Here is a 26,595-nt window from a genome sequence, read left to right as displayed (position 1 = left end):
ACAACGAGCCGAGATTATTAAAATTTACTACTCTCACACGCCGTTCTCAAGCGTTGGGCATCTCTGTGACGTCATTGTGGCGAATTTTGCGAAAAGATCTTGGCCTACATCTTTACAAGATCAAATTGACGCAAGAACTGAAGCCGCTTGACCACCAGAAGCGTCGTATATTCGTGAATTGGGCTGAGCAACAACTTGAAAATGATCCGGATTTTCATCGAAAAATCATCTTCAGCGATGAGGCTCATTTCTGGCTGAATGGCTTCGTCAATGAGCAAAATATGCGTTATTGGTCAGGCAGCAATCCACACGTACTCCATGAGTCACCATTGCATCAAAAATACGGTTTGGTGCGGTTTATGGTCCGGCGGCCTCATTGGGCCGTACTTCTTCCATGATGATCAAGAGCGGAACATTACTGTGAATGGGAATCGCTACTGCTCAATGATAACCGAATATTTTGGGCTTGAATTGGATGATACGGACTTGGACAATATGTGGTTTCAAAAGGACGGCGCCACAAGCCACACAGCGAATTTAACAATCGATTTATTGAAAACCAAGTTTGGTGAGCGTGTAATCTCACGAAATGGCCCAGTCAATTGACCGCCTCGGTCGTGCGATTTGACGCCGTTAGACTATTTCCTGTGGGGCTACGTCAAGTCTATGGTCTATGCCAACAAGCCAGCGACGATTGATGAACTTCGTACGAATATCGAACGTTAAATTGCAGCAGTATCGCCAGATTTATACTTGAAACCCGTCGAAAAATGGGTTCAGCGTCTGGACTTCTGCAACTTTTTTAACGCTCTCATTGAAAAACTCGATACAAAATTCGACAGTCGGATATTGGAAAATTTCCCAATATTGAATGTGATTTCAGCCCTAATGAAGTTATGGAATCATTTAAAAAAAAGTAATTCCATTGCATAACGAGTTACTAATCTATAACTTCAGAAAAAATGTTTTTATTTTTATCTTTATATTCCTGTAGCTTAGACATTCAAAAATATGACCTTGGAAGGTTTTTTTTTGAAATTCTCATTATTCACTTGAATGTCTATAACTCGGTGAATATGCATTCTGGTGACGCGGTATCAAATTTGGTACGATCTGGCCTCAAAATTACAAACAAATTTACTCGAAACTATTTTTAACAGGCTGGCCTACACTATATTTCGAGTTGGATCAGTAGATCTTTATTTCATGTCAAACCGATATGGTTATTCTCAGATTCTACATAATCATTCTCTTCATATACCAGATTTCAAAAACTTGTATTTTTGATTCCAATGAAAGTGTGTATTCCGTTTGGGTTGGAGGAAATGAGTTTTTCACAGAATTTTTTGGGAATTTTTGACTCAAGCGTAACTTTTGAAAAGGGCGTATCGATTTGAGTAAGAGAAATCTTTGATAATTTATATCTCAAAAAATATGAGTCGTACCGAAATAGTGTGTTAGAAAGAGTTATAGAGTATTGTTGGCTCAATTTGAAAAAAAATTTACACTGAGAAGAAAAATTAGTACTCTTTTTTGTATTTTCAAAATAAAATTTTAATTTGCGATATCAAAAAATATGTATTTTTTAATATTTTTTTCAATTTTTAAATATAAAATAGAAGTCATGTAGAAAAATTAAAAAATGAGCCCCAGATGGTAAAACTATTTTTGACGAAATTTGTGGAACATCGAATTTTTAGGAATATTTGAAACTTCGAGTTTTTGTATGTTTGCAGTAATTTTTGATCACAAATTATGAATCCTGATGTTATTTAAAACAAAAAAGGTTCTCATCAATATCCTTCTAAATGTAGCCATTCTCGAGATATTTAAAAAATATATTTCTAATTTATTGTCTTTTTAATAGTAAATAGGCCCTTTAAATATGTTTGTCGTGTTATACCATCATGTTCATGAGATTTTATGAATTCGCTTATAATTTCCAACAACTTTTCCAAATACATCGTTATGGTAAAGACATATGTTTAGGAGTTACGTTACGAAACATTCGAAGACATGTGGGTTAACACAAAACGTAGCGAAACTAAAAAATCTTTTTTATCGTAATACAAACTTCAATCAATCAAAAAAAATTGTTGGAAATTATAAGAAAATTCATAAAATTTCATGAACATGACGGTATAACACGACAAACATATTAAAAGAGTTTATTTACTATGAAAAAGATTATAAATTAGATATATTTTTTTAAATATCTCGAGAATGGTTGCATTTAGAAGGAGATTGATAATAATCTTTTTTGTTTTAAATCACATCAGGATTCATAATTTGAATGATTGAATAACATACAAAAATTCGAAGTTTCGAAAGTTCCTACAAATTCGATGTTCCACAAATTTCGTCAAAAATAGTTTTACCATCTTGGGCCCATTCTTTAAATTTTCTACATGACTTCTATTTTATATGAAAAAATTGAAAAAAATATTAAAAAATACATATTTTTTGATATTGCAAGTTAAAATTTTATTTTGTAAATAAAAAAAAGAGTACTAATTTTTCTTCTCAGTGTATTTTTTTTTCAAACTAAGCCAACAATACTCTATAAATCTTTCTAACACACTATTTCGGTACGACTCATATAATTTGAGATATAAATTATCAAAGATTTCTCTTACTCAAATCGATACATGACGGTATAACACGACAAACATGTTAAAAGGGATTATTTACTATAAAAAAAGACAATAAATTAGAATTTTTTTTTTAAATATTTCGAGAATGGTTACATTTAGAAGGAGATTGATAATAACCTTTTTTGTTTTAAATTACATCAGGATTCATAATTTGTGGCTAAAAATGATTGTTAACATACAACAATTCGAAGTTTCGAAAATTCCTAAAAATTCGATGTTCCACAAAATTTGTCAAAAATAGTTTTACCATCTTGGGCCCATTTTTGAAATTTTCTGCATGACTTCTATTTTGTATGAAAAAATAAAAAAAAATAAAAAAATATGTATTTTGGATATTGCAAATTGAATTTTCATTTTATAAATAAAAAAAAGAGTACTATTTTTTTTCTCAGTGTACATTTTTTCATATTCAACCATCAATACTCTATAACTCTTTCTAAAACACTATTTCGGTACGGCTCATATTTTTTGAGATATAAATTATCTAAGATTTCTCTTACTCAAATCGATACGCTCTTTTCAAAAGTTACGCTTGAGTCAAAAAATTCCCAATTGCTGAGGAAAACTCATATTTCCTCTAAACCAAACGGAATACACACTTTCATTCGAATCAAAAATACTCATGTTTTGTCATTTGTCGATTTCATTTGGAATTACTCATACGTTTCTTAATTTTGTCCATACGAAACGCAGGAGTCATAAGCCATTTTCAACACATATCTCATTCCATATCGTTATCTTTCGCCGTTATATGCACTATCATTCTGCCATCATGGTTCGGTGGTCAGGGCCGTCAAATTATTATCAAAACCTAACGTAATTCTACGTCAACTATGCGGTTGTGTCTCGGACCCATCCTTCCTGAAAAATTTGTTCTGATATAATATTCGAAACATGTGAAATGAATTAAAAACAAACACAGAGAGTTGTATCCAAGATACGACCGCTTCGTTAACGTAGGACCACTAAATTATTGCATTCAACTAGTCTATCTACTACTTCCGATGTAATATTAGGAAGGAATGAAATTCAATAGTGAATTTAGGTAGATTTTGCTGGAGGCACTGGTGGATGTTTTTGTTGAAACTTTCTCGTAACCTCTAAAAAGCAGATTTGATAATCTTCATATTAAGTCTCATCCACAACGTATAGTGTTGGCTGATCGCTGTTTAGCGTGAATCTAAAACTCGAAACAACAGAGCAAAATGATTCGTGCCTCTCGCTCAGAGCAACAAACGCAAATTTTGTTGCTCAGAATGTTTCCTGAGACGATAAATATAAATATAGTCGATAGAGATAGGCGGTACCGAAGAAGATAATCGGTATGCATATTCGATACAGAATGTCGATAGGACTATAAAAGTTCATAGGGACAGTAGATAGATAAAGTTAATAGAGATAGTCGATAGAGATATTCGATATGGATAGTCGATATGGATAGTGAATATGAGTAATCGATGAGGATAGTCGAACGGGAATGTCGATTGATATAGTCATGATAGGGATAGTCGATAAGAGATGAAGATGTCTAAAAACTAAAAGACAACTTTTAAAAATATTTTCGTATTTCTTCTTTTCTTCAATTAAAATGTTGAATAAATGTTTTTGGTAGGTTGAAATTCATAGCAAATTTCCATTTTTTTTAAATTTCAGAATAACGGTTTTCGCCCGTGGAAAATGCATATACCGAAAGCGTGTGCGAAGTTCTATTCACCTTGAAGATGTTCGAGTCTAATTGATCCGTCATTTTGCTCTAATGGAAATGTTTCCGTTCAGGTCATCAATATAATTCTCGACTCTAACGCGGCTGCTGCTGCTGCCGGAAAACAATCGGCTGACACCAATCTTCGTCATCGTTGATGTAAAAACTTGAGGTACTACTCTTAATGTGCCCAAATTATTAGCGCTGATAGCTTTGACGACTTTGGGGAGGCTTCCGAAAAAAAATGGAAAACCGCCTTCGTTTTTTTTCAAGCCTCCCCAAACGGACGGAAGCCGTGTCCGACTTCTATTGAAAAAGTTTAAACAATTTTCTACCCCTTATAATCAAATTTCACCACCGCTCCTCTCTTCTCAGTGTCCATTTACCGGTGTAATTCCGTTCCTGGGAATCCGCCACGGGTGTGTCAAGCAAGTGTGTTGGCAGGAGGAGTGGCGGCTCTCTCTCAGAAGTGCCAATCCCAGTGGCGGCGCGTCCTTTAATGATGCGAGAAGCATCCCGACCATACATAAAAAAGTGGTTTCCTTCCCCGCAGCAAGGTTGGCCGGAGCGTCGCGGCGCTATCAAATATTCATAGAATATCACATAATTTCAGTGCTCGGTGCGGTGCGGTGGTGGTCACAACGTTTCGTTTTGTGACCCGAGGCCAGGTCTCGGCTGTGTCATGGTGGTATAAAACTAAGACAGAGCGAGATAGAGAGAATATGAGGGGTCGCAAATATTTACCTAAACGATCCTAGACGGCGTCCCCTCGGCACAAGGCAAAATGTTGAATTTTGTAATAAAGTTTCGTAGTCGTATCTGCAATGAAAAATAGATGGGAGAGAAAAAAAGAAATATATTTATGTTGTATTCAAACGAGGGTTTGACGAGGATGAACTTTTTTTCTAGTAGTAGCGGTATTAAGTGGTTAAAAGTTGAGCAACGCACGGACGGATGGAGAGAGCTAAAGATTTTCATCTGAATTAACGCACTATTTGTGGGAGGGCTGGAACAAATTATGCAACATTTATGAGGGTGTAGTAAAATGTCGAAAGTTTATGGAAATACTGAAACAGCAAGTATTTTGAAAACTGTAAAAGTTTTTATAGGCTCAAATAAAATAAATTTAGAAAAACTTTTCAAGTTAAACGGTTTTATTGTGATTAAACATAATAATAATACAGATAATGTACTAAAAGCTAGAAAATGATTAGCCATGTACCAGTTAGTAGTTATCACACCTTTCTCTTCATCAATATAGGGCATTAAAGAGACTAAAATAAAATCGTGGGGCATATAATGAAGCCATATAATCAAGTGGATAATGGCAATCCGATGTTTAATAATTGACGCAATTCAATACCTACGTTGGAAACGGAAAGAGTTCCTCTGGAAAAGTTCATGCCATTCGAGAATCTTGGATTTACGGACACCTAATAAACGATAGCGGCACATGCGAAACAATTGTTATTTTTGCTTAAATTTTCGCCAGGAATTGTTTATATCGATATTGCAGCGGAATTAAGAGGTATAGAAGTTTGGTATCAAAGAACAAATTGTAGAGCGGTTAGAGAGATTCAGTTTAATTGATAGAAACAATCAAGTTTAATATAAATTTTTAGGATAAAATTAATAATGACATATGAAATATTATAAACTTTTAAGTTTTTCACTTCTAAAATGTTATTAGAATTACATAATATAGATGTTCCACTACTATATCCTGTACTAAATTTTCTTAACTTTCAAATGAAAGTATCAGAATCGTCTTCCATAGCGTACTCTTCAATGTAGAGCTAGTTTGAGGCAACAGAGTCCGAAACAAATAAAAAGTTCTATAACTCTGTCATTGTTGAAATTCGATCAAATGCGTAGAAGGATTTTTTTCATCAAATATGATCGTATACCAGTTCCTGAGAGAATCTGGATAAATTTATTTTTTTTCTCATGTGAGAAAGGTGTTTTCTGACTTTAAGGGGATGAATCAAAAATTAAATTCTTCTTTTTTATTTAAAAAAACGAATAATACATGCATAAAAAACGAATAAGAAAAAAATGTTTGACTCGATTTAATACAGGATTCGATTATATACAGTGGAAAAAAATCGAAGACTGTATATAATCGAGTCCGCGCTGTATTTCGAATATAAATTATTTTTAGAGAAAAAAAAATACTTCAACGTTAATGTGAAAGTTAATTGACTATTGTGTTGTGAAAATTGTGATTTTTTTAAGATTCTTTTTGAAGGTACATCATGAATGGTTCAAAATTATATTGCAAAGAAGTTGAAAAAAGATGGGTAAGTGCTTAAAGAACGAATTGTAGAGCGTTTAAAAAATTCAAATTTGAGTAATAGTAAAATTGGTTAATTTTTCCCATTCTTGAAGTTTTCATTTTTCTTTAGTTATTTTTTTTTATTTTAATATTTATAGATTTTTAAATTTTTTAATTTTACAATTTTTTAATTTTTCATTCTTTGATTTTTTCAATTTTTAAATATTAGAACAATAATTTATTGTAAATTACTTTTAGCTAAAACTTTTATTTTTCGCATTTTTGAATGTTAAAATTGTTGAATTTCTTGAAATTCATTGAAAATTTTTGATTTTAATAATGAATTTGAAAAAAAAAATTTTAGAATTTTTGAAATTTTTAATTTTTGAATACATAGATTTTAAAATTGTTAATATTGTGCACTGTTTCAAATTTGAAATTTTCAGAATTCTGATAGGTTTAATTTAAGTTTTTATATATTTTTAATTTAGAATTCTATATATTTTTCAATATTTGAACTTCTGAATTTCTGAATTCAAAAACTTTGAAATCAGAAAATTTTAGATTTATGATTTTTTGTTACTTGAACATTAAATAGATTCTAAATATTTTGAAATCCTGAATTTTATTTTTTTTTATTTCAGAACAATTTTTTTAAATTTATTTTTACTTTTTACTCTTTTTACTACTTTTTACTAAATTTCTTTTTACTTTTTTTAATTCCAATTTTTAGAATTTATGAATTTTTTTATTTTTAAAATAAATAATTTTTTAAAATGTTAACATTGTGCATTTTGTAATTTCAAATGCTTTAAATTAGATATTTTCAGAATTCTGTTTGGTTTAATTCAAGATATTCGATATTTTCAACTTTTTGAACTCCATTTGAGATTTTAAATTTTTCTAACTTGAATATATGGATTCTAAATATTATGAAATTTTGAATTTTAAAATTTTTGGATTTTTTTAATTCTCAAGTTATTGAATCTTTAACATATTTTTTTGTAACTACGATTGTTAGTATTTCCAAATGTTTGAAAAGAGTCTAAAGAATTCTGAATTAACTTTTCGAATTTTGAAATTTAGATTTTTCTAATTTGTTTACTTTTATTTAAAAAATTTCGAATTTCAAAAATTCATAAATATTCAGAACTTGAGAATGTTTTGAATTTTATATCTCTTGAATTTTCAAAGTTTTAATATTTTGCTTTTTAGAGTTTCAGAATTCTATTTTTTTGTTATAGGATTTTTTTTATTTTCGGATTCTTATGATTTTTTCAATTTGAGAACTTCATAGTTTAAAGGTTTGTTTTTTTAATTTTGAAAACCAAAATCTTCATTAATTTTAGAACTTTAGAATTTTTGAAATACAAAACTTCAGAATTTTTCAAAATAAATTATTCATATTAATTTAAATAAAAAAAAGGTTTAAATATTGGAATTCTTTTACAAAATTGTGATCTCAAAATTTAAAAATTCGAAAAAACCTTGATTTTTATTCTTTTTATCTTTGAACTTTTGAATTGTTGAATCCGAGAAGTAAGAATTTTGTATCTTTTGTACATTCATATTTTTGATTTTTTTGTATTTTAGAATTCTTTGTCCTAATATTCTTAATAAATCCTAATATTATTGGAATTTAGATTTTTTTTTCTAATTTTATGAAATTTACATTTGACCTATGAAATTTTTGAATTTTCAGAAATTCAGAAAAAATCTCTTCTTGAACTAGGAATTCTAGGAATTCAAAATTCTGAATTTTTGAATCTAGAAATTTTTAAAATTTAGAAATTTTGAATTTCTGAGTTATTAAAGTTTAAAATTTTGAGATCTCAAAAATTTGGATTTAAGGAAAAAATTCATTATCAAATCTTGAATTTATTAATAAATTTTCGCATTTTGATAGAATCCGAAAATTTAAAAAAAAATCCTAAATGTTTGAATGTTTGATGTTTTGGAATTGTAATTTATTTTATTCTTGAATTTTTCAATTTTAGAAAATAAAAAAATCTTCAAATTTTCACGTTTTTGAAGTAAAATTCAACTTTAGAACGCCACACTTTTTTTTATTTGAATTTTCAAATTTTTATACTTTCAATTTTTAAAATTCCTAAATTTGAGCGTTTTTTCCAGAAAAGAAAAAAGAGAAATTCAGGAAATATAAATTTTCCAAAACTTTCGAAATTTTGAGTTATTTAAAAAAAAAATTGCAATTTGATTGTTTTCTTTCAAATTTTAATTTCATTCTTAAGTTTTTGAAGTTATGAATTTTTGATCATAAAATATTAGAGGCTAATTATAAAAAAAAACTCCATTCTTGTAATAATAAAATTTTAAATTTTCAAAACAAATCCTTTCTTGAACTTTGAAATTATTAAATTTTAAATTTTATAAAATTCCAAACATCAAAATTTTGAATTTTTGAATCTAGAAATTTTTAAATTTTAGAAGTTTTGAATTTTTGAGTTATTGAATTTTACAATTTTTAGATCTCAAAAACTTGGAATCACAGAAAAAATTCATCACTAAATTCCAAAATTTTTGAGCCATTGAATTTTCAAATTTTCATTACATAAAATTACAATTACAATTAAACTTCTCACGGCAAAACATATGGGCATAAAAAAAATTAGAAAATATAAATTTTTGAACTTTAATTTTTTTTAAGCTTTAAATTTGAAACTTTTGAATTTAAATTTATGAGTTTAAGAATTTCTAAACTTGAATTTTACAATCTTTGATGTCAGAATTTTTGAATTTCAAATTTTGATATTTTTGATTTTTCGAACTTAAAACATGACAATACAGTTTCCTTTTTTTTAATTTTTGAGTAGTTTGATGTTTTTAAGTTAATTTAAAAAAAAGAAATTTTGAATTTTAGAACTTCTGAATTTGAAAATTCTTAGAATTTTATATTTTAAAAATTATTCTTTTGTAATATTTTTATTTTCTATTATCATACTTCACTTTTTTTGTGCTTTCAAATTTTTTAATTTTTGAATTTAGAAATCTTGTATTTTTTATTTCGCTTTTTTATTTTTTTTTTACATTTCTGAACTTTTGATTCCCTTAAAATTATAGATTTAATTATAGAGTCTGTGTTCCTTGTATTTTGTCCATTGTGTCTTATCTCCTCTCTCTTTTCTCTCCTCTCTTCTCTCTTCTCTCTTCTCTCTTCTCTCTTCTCTCTTCTCTCTTCTCTCTTCTCTCTTCTCTCTTCTCTCTTCTCTCTTCTCTCTTCTCTCTTCTCTCTTCTCTCTTCTCTCTTCTCTCTTCTCTCTTCTCTCTTCTCTCTTCTCTCTTCTCTCTTCTCTCTTCTCTCTTCTCTCTTCTCTCTTCTCTCTTCTCTCTTCTCTCTTCTCTCTTCTCTCTTCTCTCTTCTCTCTTCTCTCTTCTCTATGGAAAGCTAATTCGAAAGTAATAACGTTACGCTGTTTTGTTAAGATTCTTCAGTCTTTCCGTCTGTGTTTTTCATCTAGATTCAAATTCAGCTACATCGCATCGGACACCGGGTATTTATGGATTCTGTATCTAATTCCTCTAGATCACAGACTGCATTTATGTACAGATTTTTCCGAGCTCAAGCTTTCACGATTTTGAATTCCTTGCACTAGAAGGCAGTCCGACGGTAAGGCCACAAAACAGCAAAAAAAAAACACCCGCTTTTCCTGGATTTTCACTAATTTGAAACGTTTCCGAAAAAAAAGGGCAAAGTTGGCATTATTATAAATATGAATGAGCAAGAAGAAAAAACGCCACCGTCAAGCGCAAATAGGAAAAAACCTAGCTTGTGTGTGAATTTTTCCTGCTTTTCCATTCTCAACACAAACGATATGATGTGTGCGCACGACAAGGTCGGAAAGCGGAAAACTCCCGGCCAAAATCCAATACATTCTGTTATGATAAATGTGATGCGTTCGTCCGTATTTTCAACCACCTCCTCCCACCTCAACCCGCAATTTTCCAACATTTAGCAACGAACAAAAAATATCCCGATGGAACCTTCTAAATATTTACGAAAACGAAGGGTGGCGGTGGTGAGGGGAGGCAAAAATGTGGCTAGTTTCATCCGTCGTAGGACCGAATCTCGGAGGAGGAATAAAAACAACTACGAATTTAGTGAGAGTGGTGGTCGAGATCCGGAACTCGGAACCCGATATGGAGCAAATTTGCCGGGCACTAATTCATGGCAGAGTCAGCAGCGCGCGTAGTGCAACATGCACGGAATTTTTGGTGTGGTGTGTGTGATTGTGTGTCGCAACAACAAGATGGATGTTGCAGAAAAAATGCTAAGTTTTGTTCGGTGCTGGGATGGCGCGCGCCCACCGACAATAATGGTGGAATGGTGAATTATTTTCCCACCGCAACAAGTGTCGGTTTGGGCCGCATACCATCAGTCGAAGAATTTCAGGAGACAGAACATTGTGGGCGCCCCGTGTCCGATTAAAATTATCAAGTAACTACTTTGAGAAAACGGAGTTCCTCCATAGAACCTAGTGCCAACACATTAAAAATGCTGGAAAATTTCAAGCCTTCAGTTCATGCCTCGTACAACATGGAGCACCGCTTTTCGCTCTAATCTAGAAGATGATTGATTTTTCCGCACGTTTTTTTCCGGTCGCCGTTTTTCTCGCTCTCCCACGTAGGGTTGAAAAAGTTAAATGATAACGATCTGGATGGTGTGGATTTGCTGGATGAAAAACACGGGCACAGAAATATAATCCGCGTGGAAAAAGGCTGCCTCTCCCTTGGGGCTGCAGCGAAATCCGCGGAAAAACTTTTTTGCGCCAGGATTCGACAAAATTCATCGGCCTGTCTCATCTCCGGGCTTCTGCCCGGGTGAAATTCTGCCGGCACTATCTAATCTCGATCGGAGCGGTGATTCTTCATTTTCGGCGAAGAACATCTCCTTTTTTGCGCGTGCAATGAATAGGTTTATCATGAAGCATTTGGAAATTTGCGACCTTTTCACTGTCACAATAGTGGGGGTAATTCGGGCGTCAAATTTTTTCATACCGACGTTTGAGGACACCAATAAATCACGGAAATGCACCTTGCTTCGCCGCCAGCATAAAGCTGCGGGATATATTACCCATCAGCCGGTATTATGTTGTTTCAGAATCCGTGAAATTGTGACAACGCGGAAAAAGGTAGGCGCACAAACAAATTCGAGGAGCAATCCAAAGCTACATGATTGGGGAAACGGGCGGAACAAAGAAAATAAAACAAGGAAGCATCATAAATCCAGCCCGCATCGGCTTCTTTATTCTGCCACCGGTTTTGATTCATTACCCCGAAGGACTGGCTTTCTTAAGTTGGAACGGAGCTTAAAAACTTTTCGGCGAATGGTGATCTTTTTTTTTTCGTTATCTCCTCGAAACTGAGGACAAATTAATGGAAATTTCGTATTGCTTCCGTAAGTACTTTTGCTCATTTATCTTTCACTGTTTTCGGTATAGTAGGTTGTCGTTTTAGATGTGTCCTTCCTATTTGCATTCCACGAATATAATCCTACCTTACGCATATCTCGTGATAATGAAGTTATTTACAGTTATTTTCATTCAAATTAAGTGTTGTAATTAAGAATGTTATGTTTTTTTTAACATGAAATCCAAAATATGCCTTCTAGAATTTGATTTCAGGCATTCATAATTTCGAAGCCAAATTTTTGAAATCGAAATTCTAGTTTAGAATTAGAATTTAGAAATCCCAAATCTAAGTGTTAGAAATAAGGCCCCAAGATTCGAATATGGTATCCATTGATGAAATCAAAAATTTGATGTTCACGTTTTCAAAGTATCAAATTTAAAAAAATATCCGACTTTTATATTTTTTAAAAATTAAATTTTCTGAACTCAGAATTTTTTAATTAAAAACAATTATATCCTAAATTGAATTTTTCAGAATTCCTAAAATTCTAAATTTATATTAATTTATAACTTTTGTATGTTTTCAATATAGTATTTTTTAATTTTCTGTTTTCTTAGTTTTTTTTAACGTCTCGAATTTTTATTTTCTGAATTTTTCAGGTGGCTAGATTAAAAAAAAAATTTTTTTGAATAGCAGAAATTTTTTGTACAGGCAAACCTGTTTTGTACGTTCGTGTTTTGTGCAATTCCTCAACTGTTCGACTGTCTTCGTGCGATTTTATAGTTTTTTTTTTCCCAAAATATATTTTTTATTAAGGCACATGTGGCGTTAGCCTGACGGGGCCGGGAGTTCAATATTTCGACAATGTTTGCCTTATAACTATGTTAGTAATATGTAACCGATTACTCGCGGTTGGCTCGAGGTTAGTATTACAAGTGTTTTCGTAATTGTGATGTTGCTGTCTTCAATGATCTGTACCTGTGCCCGACACGGGATACTTCCTATTGGGATGCAGCTGACCATTAATCAGCAACGCCCCCCTAGTCTGTACCCCATATCTAGCGTGGTGCGTCTTCTCGAGGAATCCAGGATAGAATGGTCACTAGCCGGCGCAATCATCAGCTCGTGTAGAGTTGTCATGAGCGGTACAACCTTTGGCTCTTGTTGAATGATCAGTGGACTGCACAACCTTTGGCCCGTGCATCTGTAAAGAGTGTGTGTATGTATTGCCACGACTAAGTAAAAGTTTATCGATCGCTAGGAGGGACGTTGACATCGGCGTTTCTGAGGAACAGGTATAGATGAAGCAGAAGATCAGGATCACGGCTACCTAAGATATCCCGGACGGGGATATCCGATTGTCTGCCTTGTGCTCTCAGTGCTCTAGAGAGCTGAGAGCGAGCAGCATGGAACCGGATACACGACCAGACAACATGCTCGATGTCGTGGTAGCCATCGCCACAATCACAAAGATTGTTTGCTGCGAGCCCAATGCGATAGAGATGCGCGTTTAGGTTGTAGTGATTGGACATAAGCCGAGATATCACGCGAATGAAATCACGACCTACATTCAATCCAATTTTATAGTTTGTTCGTGTGATTTAAGTTCCGATTTCATAATAAAATCGCACAGTTTTTTTTAATTTTTGGTTTTTTTTTCTGGTTTTGGTATATTAATTTTTTAAATTTTTAATTTCGGGAATATTTTCAATTTCTAGAATCTCTCAATTTTCTAAATAATATAAATTTTCTGAATTTTGATTTTTAAGAATTTTCCATTTTCAGAATTTTCTAGAATTATGGAATTCTTTGAATACGCATTTTATTTTTTTTACTTTCTGAGTTTTAAATTTTTTATTTTATTCTAATATTAGGATTTTTGTTGTTTTTCAAAAGTGACTAATTTTTCTGAATTCTCTAAATCTTTCTACCGTTTTACTACAATTTTTTCAGAATTTTTGAAATTTTCAATTTCTTAGTTTTTTAATACATATTAATATTTATGAATTTTCTAATTTTTTTTTAAATTTTCAAAAATTTCAGAGTTTTGTTTTTTTAAATTCTATGATAAAATTGCATAGGTTTTTATATTTTGTTTTTTTTTTATTTTTTACAATTTTTAATTTCGGGAATATTTTCAATTTCTAAGTTTTTTTTTCAATTTTTTTAAACAATATAAATTTTTTGAATTTTACATTTTGTGAATTTTCCATTTTCTGAATTTTATAGAATTACTGAATTACTTGAATACGTATTTTATTATGTTTTTACTTTCTGAACTTTCTGTTTTTTATTTTACTTTTTTTAATTAGATTATTTGTTGTTTTTCAAAATTGTTCAATTTGTTTGAATTCATTAAATTTTTCTACCGATTTTTTCCAGAATTGGAAAAATTTTCAGAATTTTTGGAATTTTCAAATTTTTAGGTGTTTTTTAATACGTATTAAAATTTCTGAATTTTTTTTATTTTTTTAGGATGTTTTACTTTTTTATAGTTTTCTAATTTCTTGGAATTTTTTGTTGTTTTTTAAAGTTTTCTAAACTTTAAGAATTTTTTTTAAATTTTTTTAAATTCTCTAAATTTTGTAAATTTTCTTAACTTTTTGAATTTCCAGATTTTTTTTAGTTTTAAATTTTCTTAATTTTTGTGGTTCCAATTAATCATTTGTTTAATTATTTAGATTTTTTTCGAATTTTCTAAATGATCTAAGACCTTTAAATTTTTGGATTTTCGATTCTTTAAAAAATTTTCGAATTTGATTTTTATTAGAATTTGCTAAATTTTCCTAATATATTTCATTGTATATATTGTATATATTTTTTTAATTTTCTTGAAATTTCTCAAATTCGTGAAATTTCAGAATTTTCTAGATTTTCTGATTTTTTTTAATGTTTAATATTTTCTAAATTTTTGAATACATATTCTGAATTATTTGATTTTATTGAGTTTTCTAGATTTTATGAATTCCCAATTTTATAAAGTTTTGAGCTTTCTGAACTGTCCGAATTTTCTGATTTCTAGTCAATTTCTGAATTTTCTATTTTTGTTTTATATTCCTGTTTTTTTTAAATTTTCTGAGTCTTTTAATCTCATCATCAAAATTCTGAAATTTTGTGAAATTTCTCGTTTTTTTTAATTTTAAATTTTCTGAATTTTCCAGTGGTTCCACTGGTTTTTGTATGATTTGAGATTTCTTTAGAATTATCTGAGATTTTTTTAATTTTTAGAACTTTCTGTATTTTTTAATTTAATATTTTTTTCAATTTCTCAAATTTGATTTTTATTAGAATTTGCTAAATTTTCGGATTTCTGGATTTATAATTTTTTTTTGTTTTCATGAAATTTGTCAAATTCCTCTTCATAATTTTCTAGTATTTTAGATTTTTTTGGATTGTTTCATATTTCCAAAATTTTTAAATATTTTAATTAATTTGATTTTTTTTAATTTTCTAAATTTTCTGAGATTTTAAAATTTGTAAAACATTTTATATTTTTTGATTTTCGAATTTGATTTTCATTAGCAAATATTTTCTGAATATCTAGATTAATAAATTTTCTCATTTTCTCAAAATTTCTTAAATTCCTAATTCTCTAGTGTTCTAGATTTTCTGATTTTTTTTGAATGTCTTAGATTTCCCTAGTTTTTCGAATATTCTGATTAATTTGAATTTCTAGATTCTATTAACTTCCAGTTTTCTGAATTTTATTAAGTTTTGAGCTTCCTTATCTGTCTAAATTTTTTCATTTCTTGTAAATGTTAAAATGTTCTGTTTATTTAATTTTCTGAATTTTCTACTTTTGTTTTGTTTTCATGTTTTTATAAATTTTGTGAGCTTTGAAATATTGTAACTTTTCTTAACTTTTTTTGTTTTCAATTTTCTAAATTTTCCAGTGGTTCCGATTTTTTTATTTTTCTATGATTTTAGATTTTTTTTTCCGAATTTTCCAAATTTTCTGAGATTTTTGAATTTTAAGAACTTTTTATATTTTGTGATTTTTCGAATTTTCTCAATTTTTCGAATATTACTTTTTTGGAATTTCTGAATATCTAGATTTTTGAAGTTTTAAATTTCAAATGTTATTTTTTGTGGATTTTCTAAGTTTTTTGAATTTTCTCGATTTCCTGATTTTTTCGACTGTTTCATATTTCCCTAAATTTTGAACATGCTGATTAATTTTAACTTTTCGAGTTTTCTTGATTTTATAAACATCCAATTTTCTGAATTTTCAAAATTTTTGAGCCTGTCTGATTTTTTTTATTTCTTGTATATGTCTAAATGTTACTCTTTTATTTAATTTTTGAATTTTATACTTTAGTTTTATTTTAAGGTTTTTTAATTTTCTGAGTTTCTCAAATCTGATTATCAAATTGTGAAATTTTGTGAATTTTCTTAACTTTTTTTTTGTTTTAAATTTTCTGAATTTTTCCAGTGGTTCCGATTTTTTTTATGATTTTATTTTTTTTTAGAATTTTCTAAATTTTCTAAAGTTTCAGAACTTTCTATATTTTGTGATTGTTGAATTTGCTCAATTTTTCTAATTTGACTTTTTTGGAATTTGCTAAACTTCCGGAATATATGGATTTTTGAAATTTTTAATTTTCTCAAATGTTATGTTTTGTGAATTCCCTATTTTTTTTTTTGAATTTTCTAGATTTCCTGATTTTTTCGAATGATTTATATTTCCCTTAATTTTTGAACACACTTAACTTTTTGAGTTTTCTAGATTTTATGAACTTCCAATTTTCTGAATTTTCAAAATTTTTGAGCCAATCTGAATTTTTTATTTCTTGTATATGTCTAAATGTTCTGATTTTTTTTTAAATTTTAAGAGTTTTTAATTTTTGTGTTTTTCACAGTTCTTTTTTAAATTTTGAGAGCTTTTTAAATCTTATTATCTTATTCTGAAATTTTGTAAATTTTCTTCATCTTTTTTTTATAAATTTCCAATTCTCTGAATTCACCAGTGCTTCCAAGTTTTTTATTTTTCTATGATTTTAGATTTTCACTTTCATTTTCCTAAATTTTCTGAGATTTTTGAATTTTTAGAACTTTCTATATTTTCTGATTTTTGAATTTTATGAAATTTTCGAATTTGATTTTTTTTTTTGGAATTTACTAAAAAATTTCTTGAATATCCAGATTTTGGAAATTATTAATTTTCTTCTAATTATTTTCCTAAATTGCCTAAAAATTTTAATTTTTTTTAAATTTTCTGATTTGTTAAATGTTTTATGCTTTGTTTATTTTTGAATATTCCAATTGATTGGAATTTTTCTAAGTTTTCTAGATTTTCATAAACTTTAAATTTACAAAATTTTTGAGTTGATGGAAGATGGAAAATGGAAGTTTTTTATTTTATGTAAATTTAACACTCCTATACTCCTATACATTGGTCTGTCAGACCGAGAAATCAATAATTCGTTCATTTCTCAGAAAATATCAACACTACGACTTTGCGATTCTATCTAGCTTCGTTATTCGTCGTTCGTCATAGTTTAGCGTATCGCATGTGTTGGTGCAAATGGGACGTGTGTCACTGTTTTAACACATTCGGTCTGACACACCGACGCGAGTATAGGAGTAACTTTTTTGGACAAGTGCCTTTTTCCATATTCTAGAATATTGTTGAATGAAATGTTTAAATTAATGTTAGTGCCGTGGAATATTTATTAAATATAATGCATAAGATCATTACCGGACTATTCTTATTTGATTTCAGTCCCTTTTGTAACAGGATTGAACGGATCCATATATAAACTATTCGTCGCTAGATTCACGTTCAAAAACAAAATATAAATGTTTGACTTTCGTATAGTTATTCGCTAAATATAAAGGGCATACATATACACACTTGTGAAAGAATTTCACTTGTGGAAGAATTGTAAACAGTAAACTATAAACTAATCGATAGCTTGTGGTAATTTTTAACAGTTACAGTTTCGGGGATATTTTTTGTATAATGTACAATATCGAAAAGAAAAGGAAGTTCCTAGAAATCCTTTTATATCATCTTTTTATGCTCAATCTAAAAAAAGGCATTAATTCTTAGTTTACCAAGAAAACAGAGACAAAGAATATTAGAAATATGCAAATTTTCTATTCCAGAACCTTTATTATCTGTTAATTACCTAGAAGGTCGTTATACATTCTTCTCTTCGATAAAAGACCCGAAATACACGCAACAACTGCATGGAATGTAAAAAAATATGTTTGTTTCGAGCATGCAGTTATGCTATGTACTGATTCTTACTCCAATGAAACCACAATCGATTAATACGTTTTTATGTTATTTTATAGCTCTTTATACTTCCATGAATTATATTCAGTTGCTTACATTTAATTAATAACAGTGAAAAATCCGAATTTCGTTATTTGTGTTGGAGTATCAAAAATTACTCTATTTTGATGAGGCTGAATTAGATGACAATTAAAACATAATAAAGACAAAGAAAACATATGTTTTGGAGTTTTTTCATTCAATCATACCCTCTTCTTCAAATAAATACCATTAAAGCCTGAAAAATGCACGATGGCAACATTACAGAGAAGGTCAATTTTCGGTCTGTGACACCGTGCGCGAGTATACGTGTTACGATTTTGCACGCGAGTACAGGAGGGTTAAAAATATTTGTTTTTTTTTTATTTTCTGAATTTTTCTTTTTCATTTTATTCCCCTGATTTTTTTTATTTCCTTGTTTTTTACATCCTCTTATCAAATTCTGAATTTTAAAAATTCGCCTAAATTTTCAAATTTTTGAAGATTACCAGGATTCTTTTAACTTTTAAATTTAACGATAATTTTTATTAAATTTCATATTTGAACTTTATTTTATTTTTCATGTTGAACTCGCTGCGTTTATTTTGTGGTTTCGGACACCGCAGTGTCAATGTTGACGCGTTCGATGCTATATCGCGTGTTTAATTCGTGTGCTGAAGTTTGAATCAATTGAAAAAAAATGAAATAGTGAAATGTATGAGCGTTGAAATCAGATATTTGGGATCCTGAGTATTAAATCAGGAAGCTCTCATTGGTAATCTGGAAACTAAGAAATTGAGTTTGTAACATAAAATCTTAATATGATCTGGATTCCAGAGCATGTAACTGTATGTCATATCCGTATCCGATTTCCAAATCCCCATCGCGATTCTAAAATCTAAGATATAAACAGTTGCCTTACGTTATTCTGACGGAGTTAACATGCGAACCCAAATCAAACAACGTTTGCGTTCTCTAGAATTCATTTATTTTCTCAAGCTTTCCGGGTAATATTCGCCCTATAAGTCAGTGATTTGCTAGAGGTGAGCGAATCAAATTACCTTATCATCAATCTTGGGATGAATTTTGATTCAGAGATTCAGCACAAAAAAATCTTGCTTTTTCGCTTTATCGCAACCCACGTAAACAATTACCGCTGTGATTTGTCACACAAATCTCAGCATCAGCCGTCGACCCCTGGTGGGATGCGATCTGTGGTTGATTGTTGTCCTAGGTAGGCCCACCATCGGAGCGCCATCATGATGGATAGAAAAATAGACACACACATCACCGCCGTTTCCACCGGTTTTTTGATTCCATTAACTGCTGACAAGCGTCAGCTGGTGGCGGGCGGTATTCACAGCACCGCCCTCTGACTCTTCAAAACCACTCAATTTACAGCCAGAAGACACGGGGGATGTCTTTCCTGCTTCAGAAAGCTCACACATATCGAACGTATGAAATCTTCCATTCGTTAAATCCCTTGCGTTTGTCATTCGAATCCTGTCTTCGGGTTGGTGATTCCGGGGCAACTGTCCAACCGAGTGGTGATGGTGGTCATCACGGTGGAAATTCTCCCCGGTTATTGTGCAGAAGAGCGGATGAGAATATCAGTCCGGTCTGTGTGTGTGCGTGTGTGTATGTACAATTGTGGAAATTTCCTTTCTTCATCATCGTTTGATCCCAGGGATCTTTCATGGCTTCCCACATCATATGAGAGGTGTCGAGGTGTGGTGCGGTAGTTTTTCCTTCCTGTCGAGTCAATTTTGGTTCTAGGAAGCTGAATAAGGACGATAGGTTTGCCTTCATAAATAACCGACAATTGAATTTTGTTTAACGAGATAACTCCTATTGAAGGGGGAGGGAGGAAAGGCGGAATCTGAGCTGTTTGTGTCCGAATAATGGATAAAACGAGAAGAAATGGACACTGGGAATCGAAGCGAGCTTTATTCACCGGAAAGTTTATTCAGCCGGTTCATTTTTAATAACCTGTTTCTCGATCTCTCGCTTGGGAAATAAGAAATTTGAAGGTATCACAGCCGGTGAACAAACATGAACATTGGGCGATTGATTGTTGACACTGAATGATGCTTTATTCAATTTAATCTTTTTGTTTTATAAGCTGCACATTTTTTCCAATTCCTGAATGTCTCGTGAAAAAATCATTATTTTGTTTAGAGTGCTGCACAGCGAGTGCGTATTCCATCGATGGAAACAAACGGTAATCGGGAGTGACCAAGTCGGGTGAACAAGCGGGATGTGGTAGTACACCCCAATTGAGCAGCTCAGCCGTTTCTATGGGCGGTCTTGCACGGTGTGACGGGGCGTTGTCATCCAGAAAAATCACTTTGCGTTGCCTGTTCTGATATACCAACGGTTTTTGGAGCAGATCAATGGTTTTCGGGGGGGTCTTCGTAGCCACTTGGTTACGCGTTCGCTTACTAAGCGATCGATCGTGAGTTCAAACTCAGGGCCCTCAATTCACCATCTTTGTGTTGTTATAGAATAACTACGTCCACGCAACCATCATCAGCTATGGAGATCGATCCACGGTGGAACAAAGATCGATTCATCCATACAACCGCTCTGCTCTGCGAGAAACATCGGGCTGCTGTTCTATAAATAACCCAACAATGATCAATATCAACTGTCTCCGCTGTCCGGTCTGCTGAACAATGGAAGAACAGGTAGAATACCCTTACGCCGAAATGGCTACTAGAGTGTAATTTACCATAATGTAATGGAACAGAAAACCTAACGCCTAAATGGCTACTACTTCTACTGTGTAATTTACAATTTATAGAAACATAAACATATGTACATGTACACGATAAAAACCCGGCTCTGTTACAGATAAAATGCTAATGAGCCTGATAAATAAATAAATGGGATAAAAAAAAATGGTTTTCGGCAACGTTCATCATCATCAATGCTCATCATCAATGTTTATTTCAGTAATTGTGGTTTTTACAGAGTTTACACAATGATTTTTCTTGTTTTGAGACCAGCTACATCTATACAACAAACAATTGATACTAGTAAAGTCGAAGCAATTTATGAATCATATAATACAATGAAAATTTTCTAAGGGAAAAACGAATTAACAAAAAACCCTAAACTATTGAGCAAAAAAAAAAAGAGCTTTAACTGACTTACGAACTAAAGACAAACACAACAATAATTAATCATAAAGCTCACGAATGAGCTCATGGTCGGATGCTACACATTTCCTCAAGAAATTTTGATTTATTTTGTTACAGAATGTATCTAGGGTATCGATATTTGCTATCTCATGTAAATTTTCAGTACCAAACCAGTATGGGAGGTCGTATATCAATTTTAAACATTTGTTCTGAATAATTTGCAACATTCTTTTGTGTGTTCCTTCCTTCCATGCCGGATAAGCATATGTCAATATCGGTCGAAATATGGCTTTATACAATAATAACTTATTAATAGTGTTAAGTTTCGATCTTCTATTTATGAAGCTGTATAGCATTTTGATAAGCTTCTCGCTTTTCTCACGGATATATTGAGTGTTTTTCTGGAACGTAAGTCGTTGATCCAAGACCATACCTAGATATTTTACGTCATCTTTCCATGCAACTTCAGTACCGTCTACTGATAGACATCTACTTGGGAGTTTTCTAGACGCTGTGAACCTCGTGAAGTAGATGCGTTCTGTCTTGTTCGCATTCACTTTGATTTTCCATTTATTGCAATAATCAATATAATGAGCAGTTGCTTGATTCAATCGGCTAATTACGTCCCTCGGTCATTTCTCAGACGATGTTAAAGCGAAATCGTCGGCAAAGTGATATCTAACACAGTTTTGAAAGTTAGGAATATCACAAGTAAACAGATTATACAGAACTGGTGATAAAACACTACCCTGAGGAACACCTGCATGGATAGGATAGATGTCGGATAATGTGTTGTTTATGCGGAGTTGAAACGTACGATTTTCCAAAAATGAAGCACAAAGCATTACTAAGTATGAAGGGAAGCTCTTATTAATCATTTTGTAAATTAAACCTTTGTGCCATACTGTGTCAAAAGCTTTTTCTGTGTCTAGAAGAACCATGCCAGTGGATAAACGATTATTTCTATGAGCTTTTATGTTTCGTACAATTCTACAAAGTTGGTGTACTGTGGAATGTTCACTTCGGAATCCGAACTGTTCGGCAGGTATTATATTTCTATCTTCCATGTGCAAATTTAACCTTTTTTGTACAATCCTTTCGAAAATTTTACTCAAGGAACTTAAAAGGCTGATAGGTCTATAATTAGAAGGGTTGCTTATGTCCTTATTGGGTTTAGGTATAGCAATCACATTGGCATGTTTCCATGCCAATGGATGATATCCTAATTTAAAGCAACAGTTGAAAATATAAGCTATGTAAACAATAGCTTTCTTAGGAAGCATTTTAAGAACTCGATTGCTTATTCCATCAACCCTTGGGCTCTTTCTGTTTTTTGTCCTTTTGATTAGATTAGTGAGTTGTCGTGGGCTCGTAAGACTCAGCTGATCAGTATTATCGGGAACGAAATTTTGTAAGAAAATATTCACGGTTGTATTTACTGTTTCTTCAATAGAACTGATATTGTTTAATGTAAGTTCATGAGCAGCCACGAAATGACTGCCAACAGCTTGTACTTTTTCTTGATCAGTGAGCAATATTTTGTCATCTGTTTTCAAGGGAGGCAAAAAACGCTGTTTCTTTCTTAGTAATTTTGTAAACTTCCAAAGCCTTTGACGATTATTCAAATTTCGATTCATTTCGAGTAAGTTCTTTGACCAAATTTTATTTCTTAAAGTTTCAATTTCTGTGTTTACTTGTTTAGCTAGCGAGGCGTAAACAGCTTTCCATAGAAAGTTACGACGATTTCTTTGCCATTGTCTTCTGCAATGATTACGAAGTCTGATTAGTGATTTTATATCCGGTGTCAGACTAAGTTTATATCTATGTGGCACAGATTTGGGGATGAATAAATTGTTCGCTTCCAATATTGACTGTAAGTTTTGTAGTAAAGCGTCGACTTCTGAAGTTTCGTTTATTCTACTCAGGTCTAGATTGGTCAAATCGATTCTATCATGAATATGCGATTTGAAGCCATTCCAATCTGCCCTGCTATAATCAGGTATAGCATGCGGAGGGATGAAGATCGGGGTACCAACATTTATTTGCATGAATACTGGCAAATGAATCCGAGGTAAACGATTAGGGTCGCTGGGTATGTACGTTGATGTGGGAGGATTGTGTAAAATGAATGAACCTGTCCCCAATTCATCAAATAACAAATTACCAGCTGAATTTGCACGAGAGCAGTTCCAAAAACGGTGTCTGGCGTTCAAGTCGCCGCATATGAAAAAACTTTCTCTCATCCTGGTCAGTTTTCGTACATCGCTAATGAAAGATTGAGTATCGTTGTTACTGCCGGGATTGTATACTGAGACAAAATTGATTTTTCCCGATGCACAGTCAACTGACACGCCAACTGATTCTATGATGGCAGTTTCGAAACTTGGAAGTGGAGAATGAGAGATATCTTTACGAATGACTATAGCGACTCCTTCCTTTGGTCCTTCGACCCGGTCAAAACGGTATATTTTAGTGAAATCAGCATGAGAAAATGTCGTACTCGGTTTTAAAAATGTTTCAGATAATAAAGCTATTTGAATGTCTTTTTCAATCAATAAATTGAAAAATTCATGGCTCTTTGAGATAACGCTATTCGCGTTCCAGAACAACACTTTCAGTAGATTGTAATTATCCATCACGTGGGAAACAGTAAAATGATATTATTTCAAGTATGACTTTAACTTGATCTTGTTTAGTTCTACAGACCGACAGTTTTGCGAATGAATCATTGATAATTTGGACTACCTCGGAATGCGAGAAGAGATCTGAGCCAATGTTAGTCCTAAAACTATGGTTAGTATTAGTGTATGCCATACCCGCTTGCTGAACACGGTTCAAAGGACTCAACCCGGAACGCACTTTACTGGCGTAAGAACACTCGGGCTGTTGGGCATCATGTATCTTAGTGGACAGTTTAGCTTCGAGGGAAGGGAACTGATCTTGGCGAAGCATGAAGGTGTTCTTTGTCGAGACTTTCCGTTGGTTGATGGAACTTCTTGATTTGATGAATTCAATACGTTTAGCGCACTCTGAATAATTCGTCGTGTGGTTGAGTTTACAGTTGGCACACTTCAGTACTTCTTGGGATAGTTTATCTTCCTTGCTGGAGCGATTGGCTGTTAGAGGACATTTCTCTGTTGAATGAGTTTCACCACACTTTACACATCTTGGGGGTCTGAAACAATGTGTTGAACCATGCCCAAACATTTGGCAGTTGTGGCACTGGATAGGTACGTTATTTTTTCTGGAGTAATATTCCCAATTGACGATGCTGTGGTGAACGGACTTGATTTTCCTGAGGTCGTTGATTTGGATTGATCCTTTACGAAAGTAAAGTAGGTACAGTGCATGATCAGTGTACTTCTGTTTTTTGAGCATCATCTTGCGAATCTGGAACGGTTTAACCTCCACTTTAACTAATGCTGAGGCAACATCATCGACTTCCATGTCATGTAATCCTGATAGTACGATTTTGGTCGTTTTCTCCTCGTCAAGGACATATGTGAAAAAGTGAACCTTTTGCTTTTTCAGATGATCAATTAGCATCTTGTAGTCTCCTGTCGAATAGACATACACGTTGATTCCGGACGAAGTTCGTTTGGTGTTGAATATTGAAACACCAGAATGCAGAATCTTTCCATGTGCATCAGGAAGACTAAGCTCCGTCAATGTAATAAGCGGAATCTTAACCTTTTTGGTCGAACTCGGCTTGGGAGAATGGTTATTGGGAACTTCTTTGTCACCAATGTCTTGAAGCGGCGAATATCCATTGTTCACACTCACCGAAGAGAGGTTATGTGAACTTTTGCTCACCTCGTGGCGTGGTGATACTGTGTCGTTATAGTCCATTTCGGAGTCTCGGGACGGATCACAATATTTCTGCTTCGGCATTCTGTCTAGAACATCAGATTCTGAATTGTTGGCGGGTTGAACCCGCTTTTTAGACTTTCTCAGTGTATTTTCACTTTCCGTTTTTCGTAACACACGAGGAAATGTTAAGTCGAAAAACAATAGAGTGCTATATAATAAACCACACAATAGAGCTCAGCACAACGAACTGTTCACTACAGCAGTCACGAGAGGAGTGTGTTACACCATATCCACACCAAAAAAATGTCGCTGCATAAAATGTCAAAACCATAAAGAATAACGATCAATATGAATTTTAACCGTTTACATTGACATGTATAATCTATAGTATTTGAATTACGTTTTCATATTCATACAACAGGTAAAAGAAAGTGGATTGTCAGTGTGTCTTCTGATGATAAAGAGTGAATTCATTTGAGAATGATGAACGCGAATAATCAAGTTGGAGTCAAGCGCACCATCCACATCGGTCATGAAACCGAATCGATCGGGTAGGAAGACGATGCTCTATATTTGTTGGAATCAGAAGTGCGTAGTCTATCTTCAACTATCGAAAGGTGACGGGGCTCGAAGATCACCGTCACACGTTTGCATAAATGGGTCACGCACTTGCTGGGTTGTGTAAAAATGTTTCGCTTCAAGAGAAAAAGATTTTCACTAGCGCGTTATTTACAAATTGTTCAAATGATGAGAAAATTAAAATAACTATTTTTTTTCAATTCTGATACCCAGTACTGGTCTAGTTTGACTTTGAATGCGTATGTGTTTTTTCGATTTGTGTTTATTATTCACAATTTTAGCACGATCCAAATAAAATCTTATATTTTTGACACTTTTATTGTATCCCATTTGTTTATTCATTTAGGCTCATTAGCATTTTAGCTGATCGTGTACATGTACATTAGGGTGCCAATGAAAATGGTCAACTCTAATTTAAAAAAGTTACCACATAAAAAATGTTCACCACCTCGAAAAAAAACCCTATGCCAAATATCAGCTCAATCGGACTTAAGGGAGAGTGGCGCAAAGCGGTCAAACCTTGAGTTTTTTGAAAAACGAAAAATCACCAAAGGAAGTCGGAGTTTTCGAAAAAAAAATGTTGATGCCAAATGTATCAAAATTGCATGAAACGTCGAGATCTAGTGTTATTTCGAAACAAAAAAACTTGTCAAAAATCGACAAAAATCGTCCCCCCTTAAAAATTTAAACTTAAACTTAAACTTAACTTAACCTCAAAACTATGAAACCTACAAAATTCTTGTCAAAGGATGAAATGTAGGAAATAATTTAAATTTTCACAAAAAAATACCAAAAGTTTTCTG

The 26,595-nt window shown here is 32.1% G+C and overlaps 1 protein-coding gene across 1 annotated transcript in view; it reads right to left on the bottom strand.

The window, feature by feature from the left end:
* The window catches only part of LOC129771606 (exostosin-1), a 527,767-nt gene that overhangs the window by 82,063 nt on the left and 419,109 nt on the right, over positions 1-26,595 (bottom strand). Inside the window, exon 3 of the mRNA XM_055775403.1 lies at positions 5,101-5,175. Coding sequence (XP_055631378.1) covers positions 5,101-5,175 — 75 coding nt within the window. The remainder of the gene's footprint in view (positions 1-5,100; positions 5,176-26,595) is intronic.

The sequence above is a fragment of the Toxorhynchites rutilus genome, chromosome 2, assembly GCF_029784135.1.
Source record: "Toxorhynchites rutilus septentrionalis strain SRP chromosome 2, ASM2978413v1, whole genome shotgun sequence".
Lineage (NCBI taxonomy): Eukaryota > Metazoa > Arthropoda > Insecta > Diptera > Culicidae > Toxorhynchites > Toxorhynchites rutilus.
The sequence above is the reverse complement of the archived record's forward strand: the minus strand, read 5'-3'. Positions and strand labels throughout refer to the sequence as shown.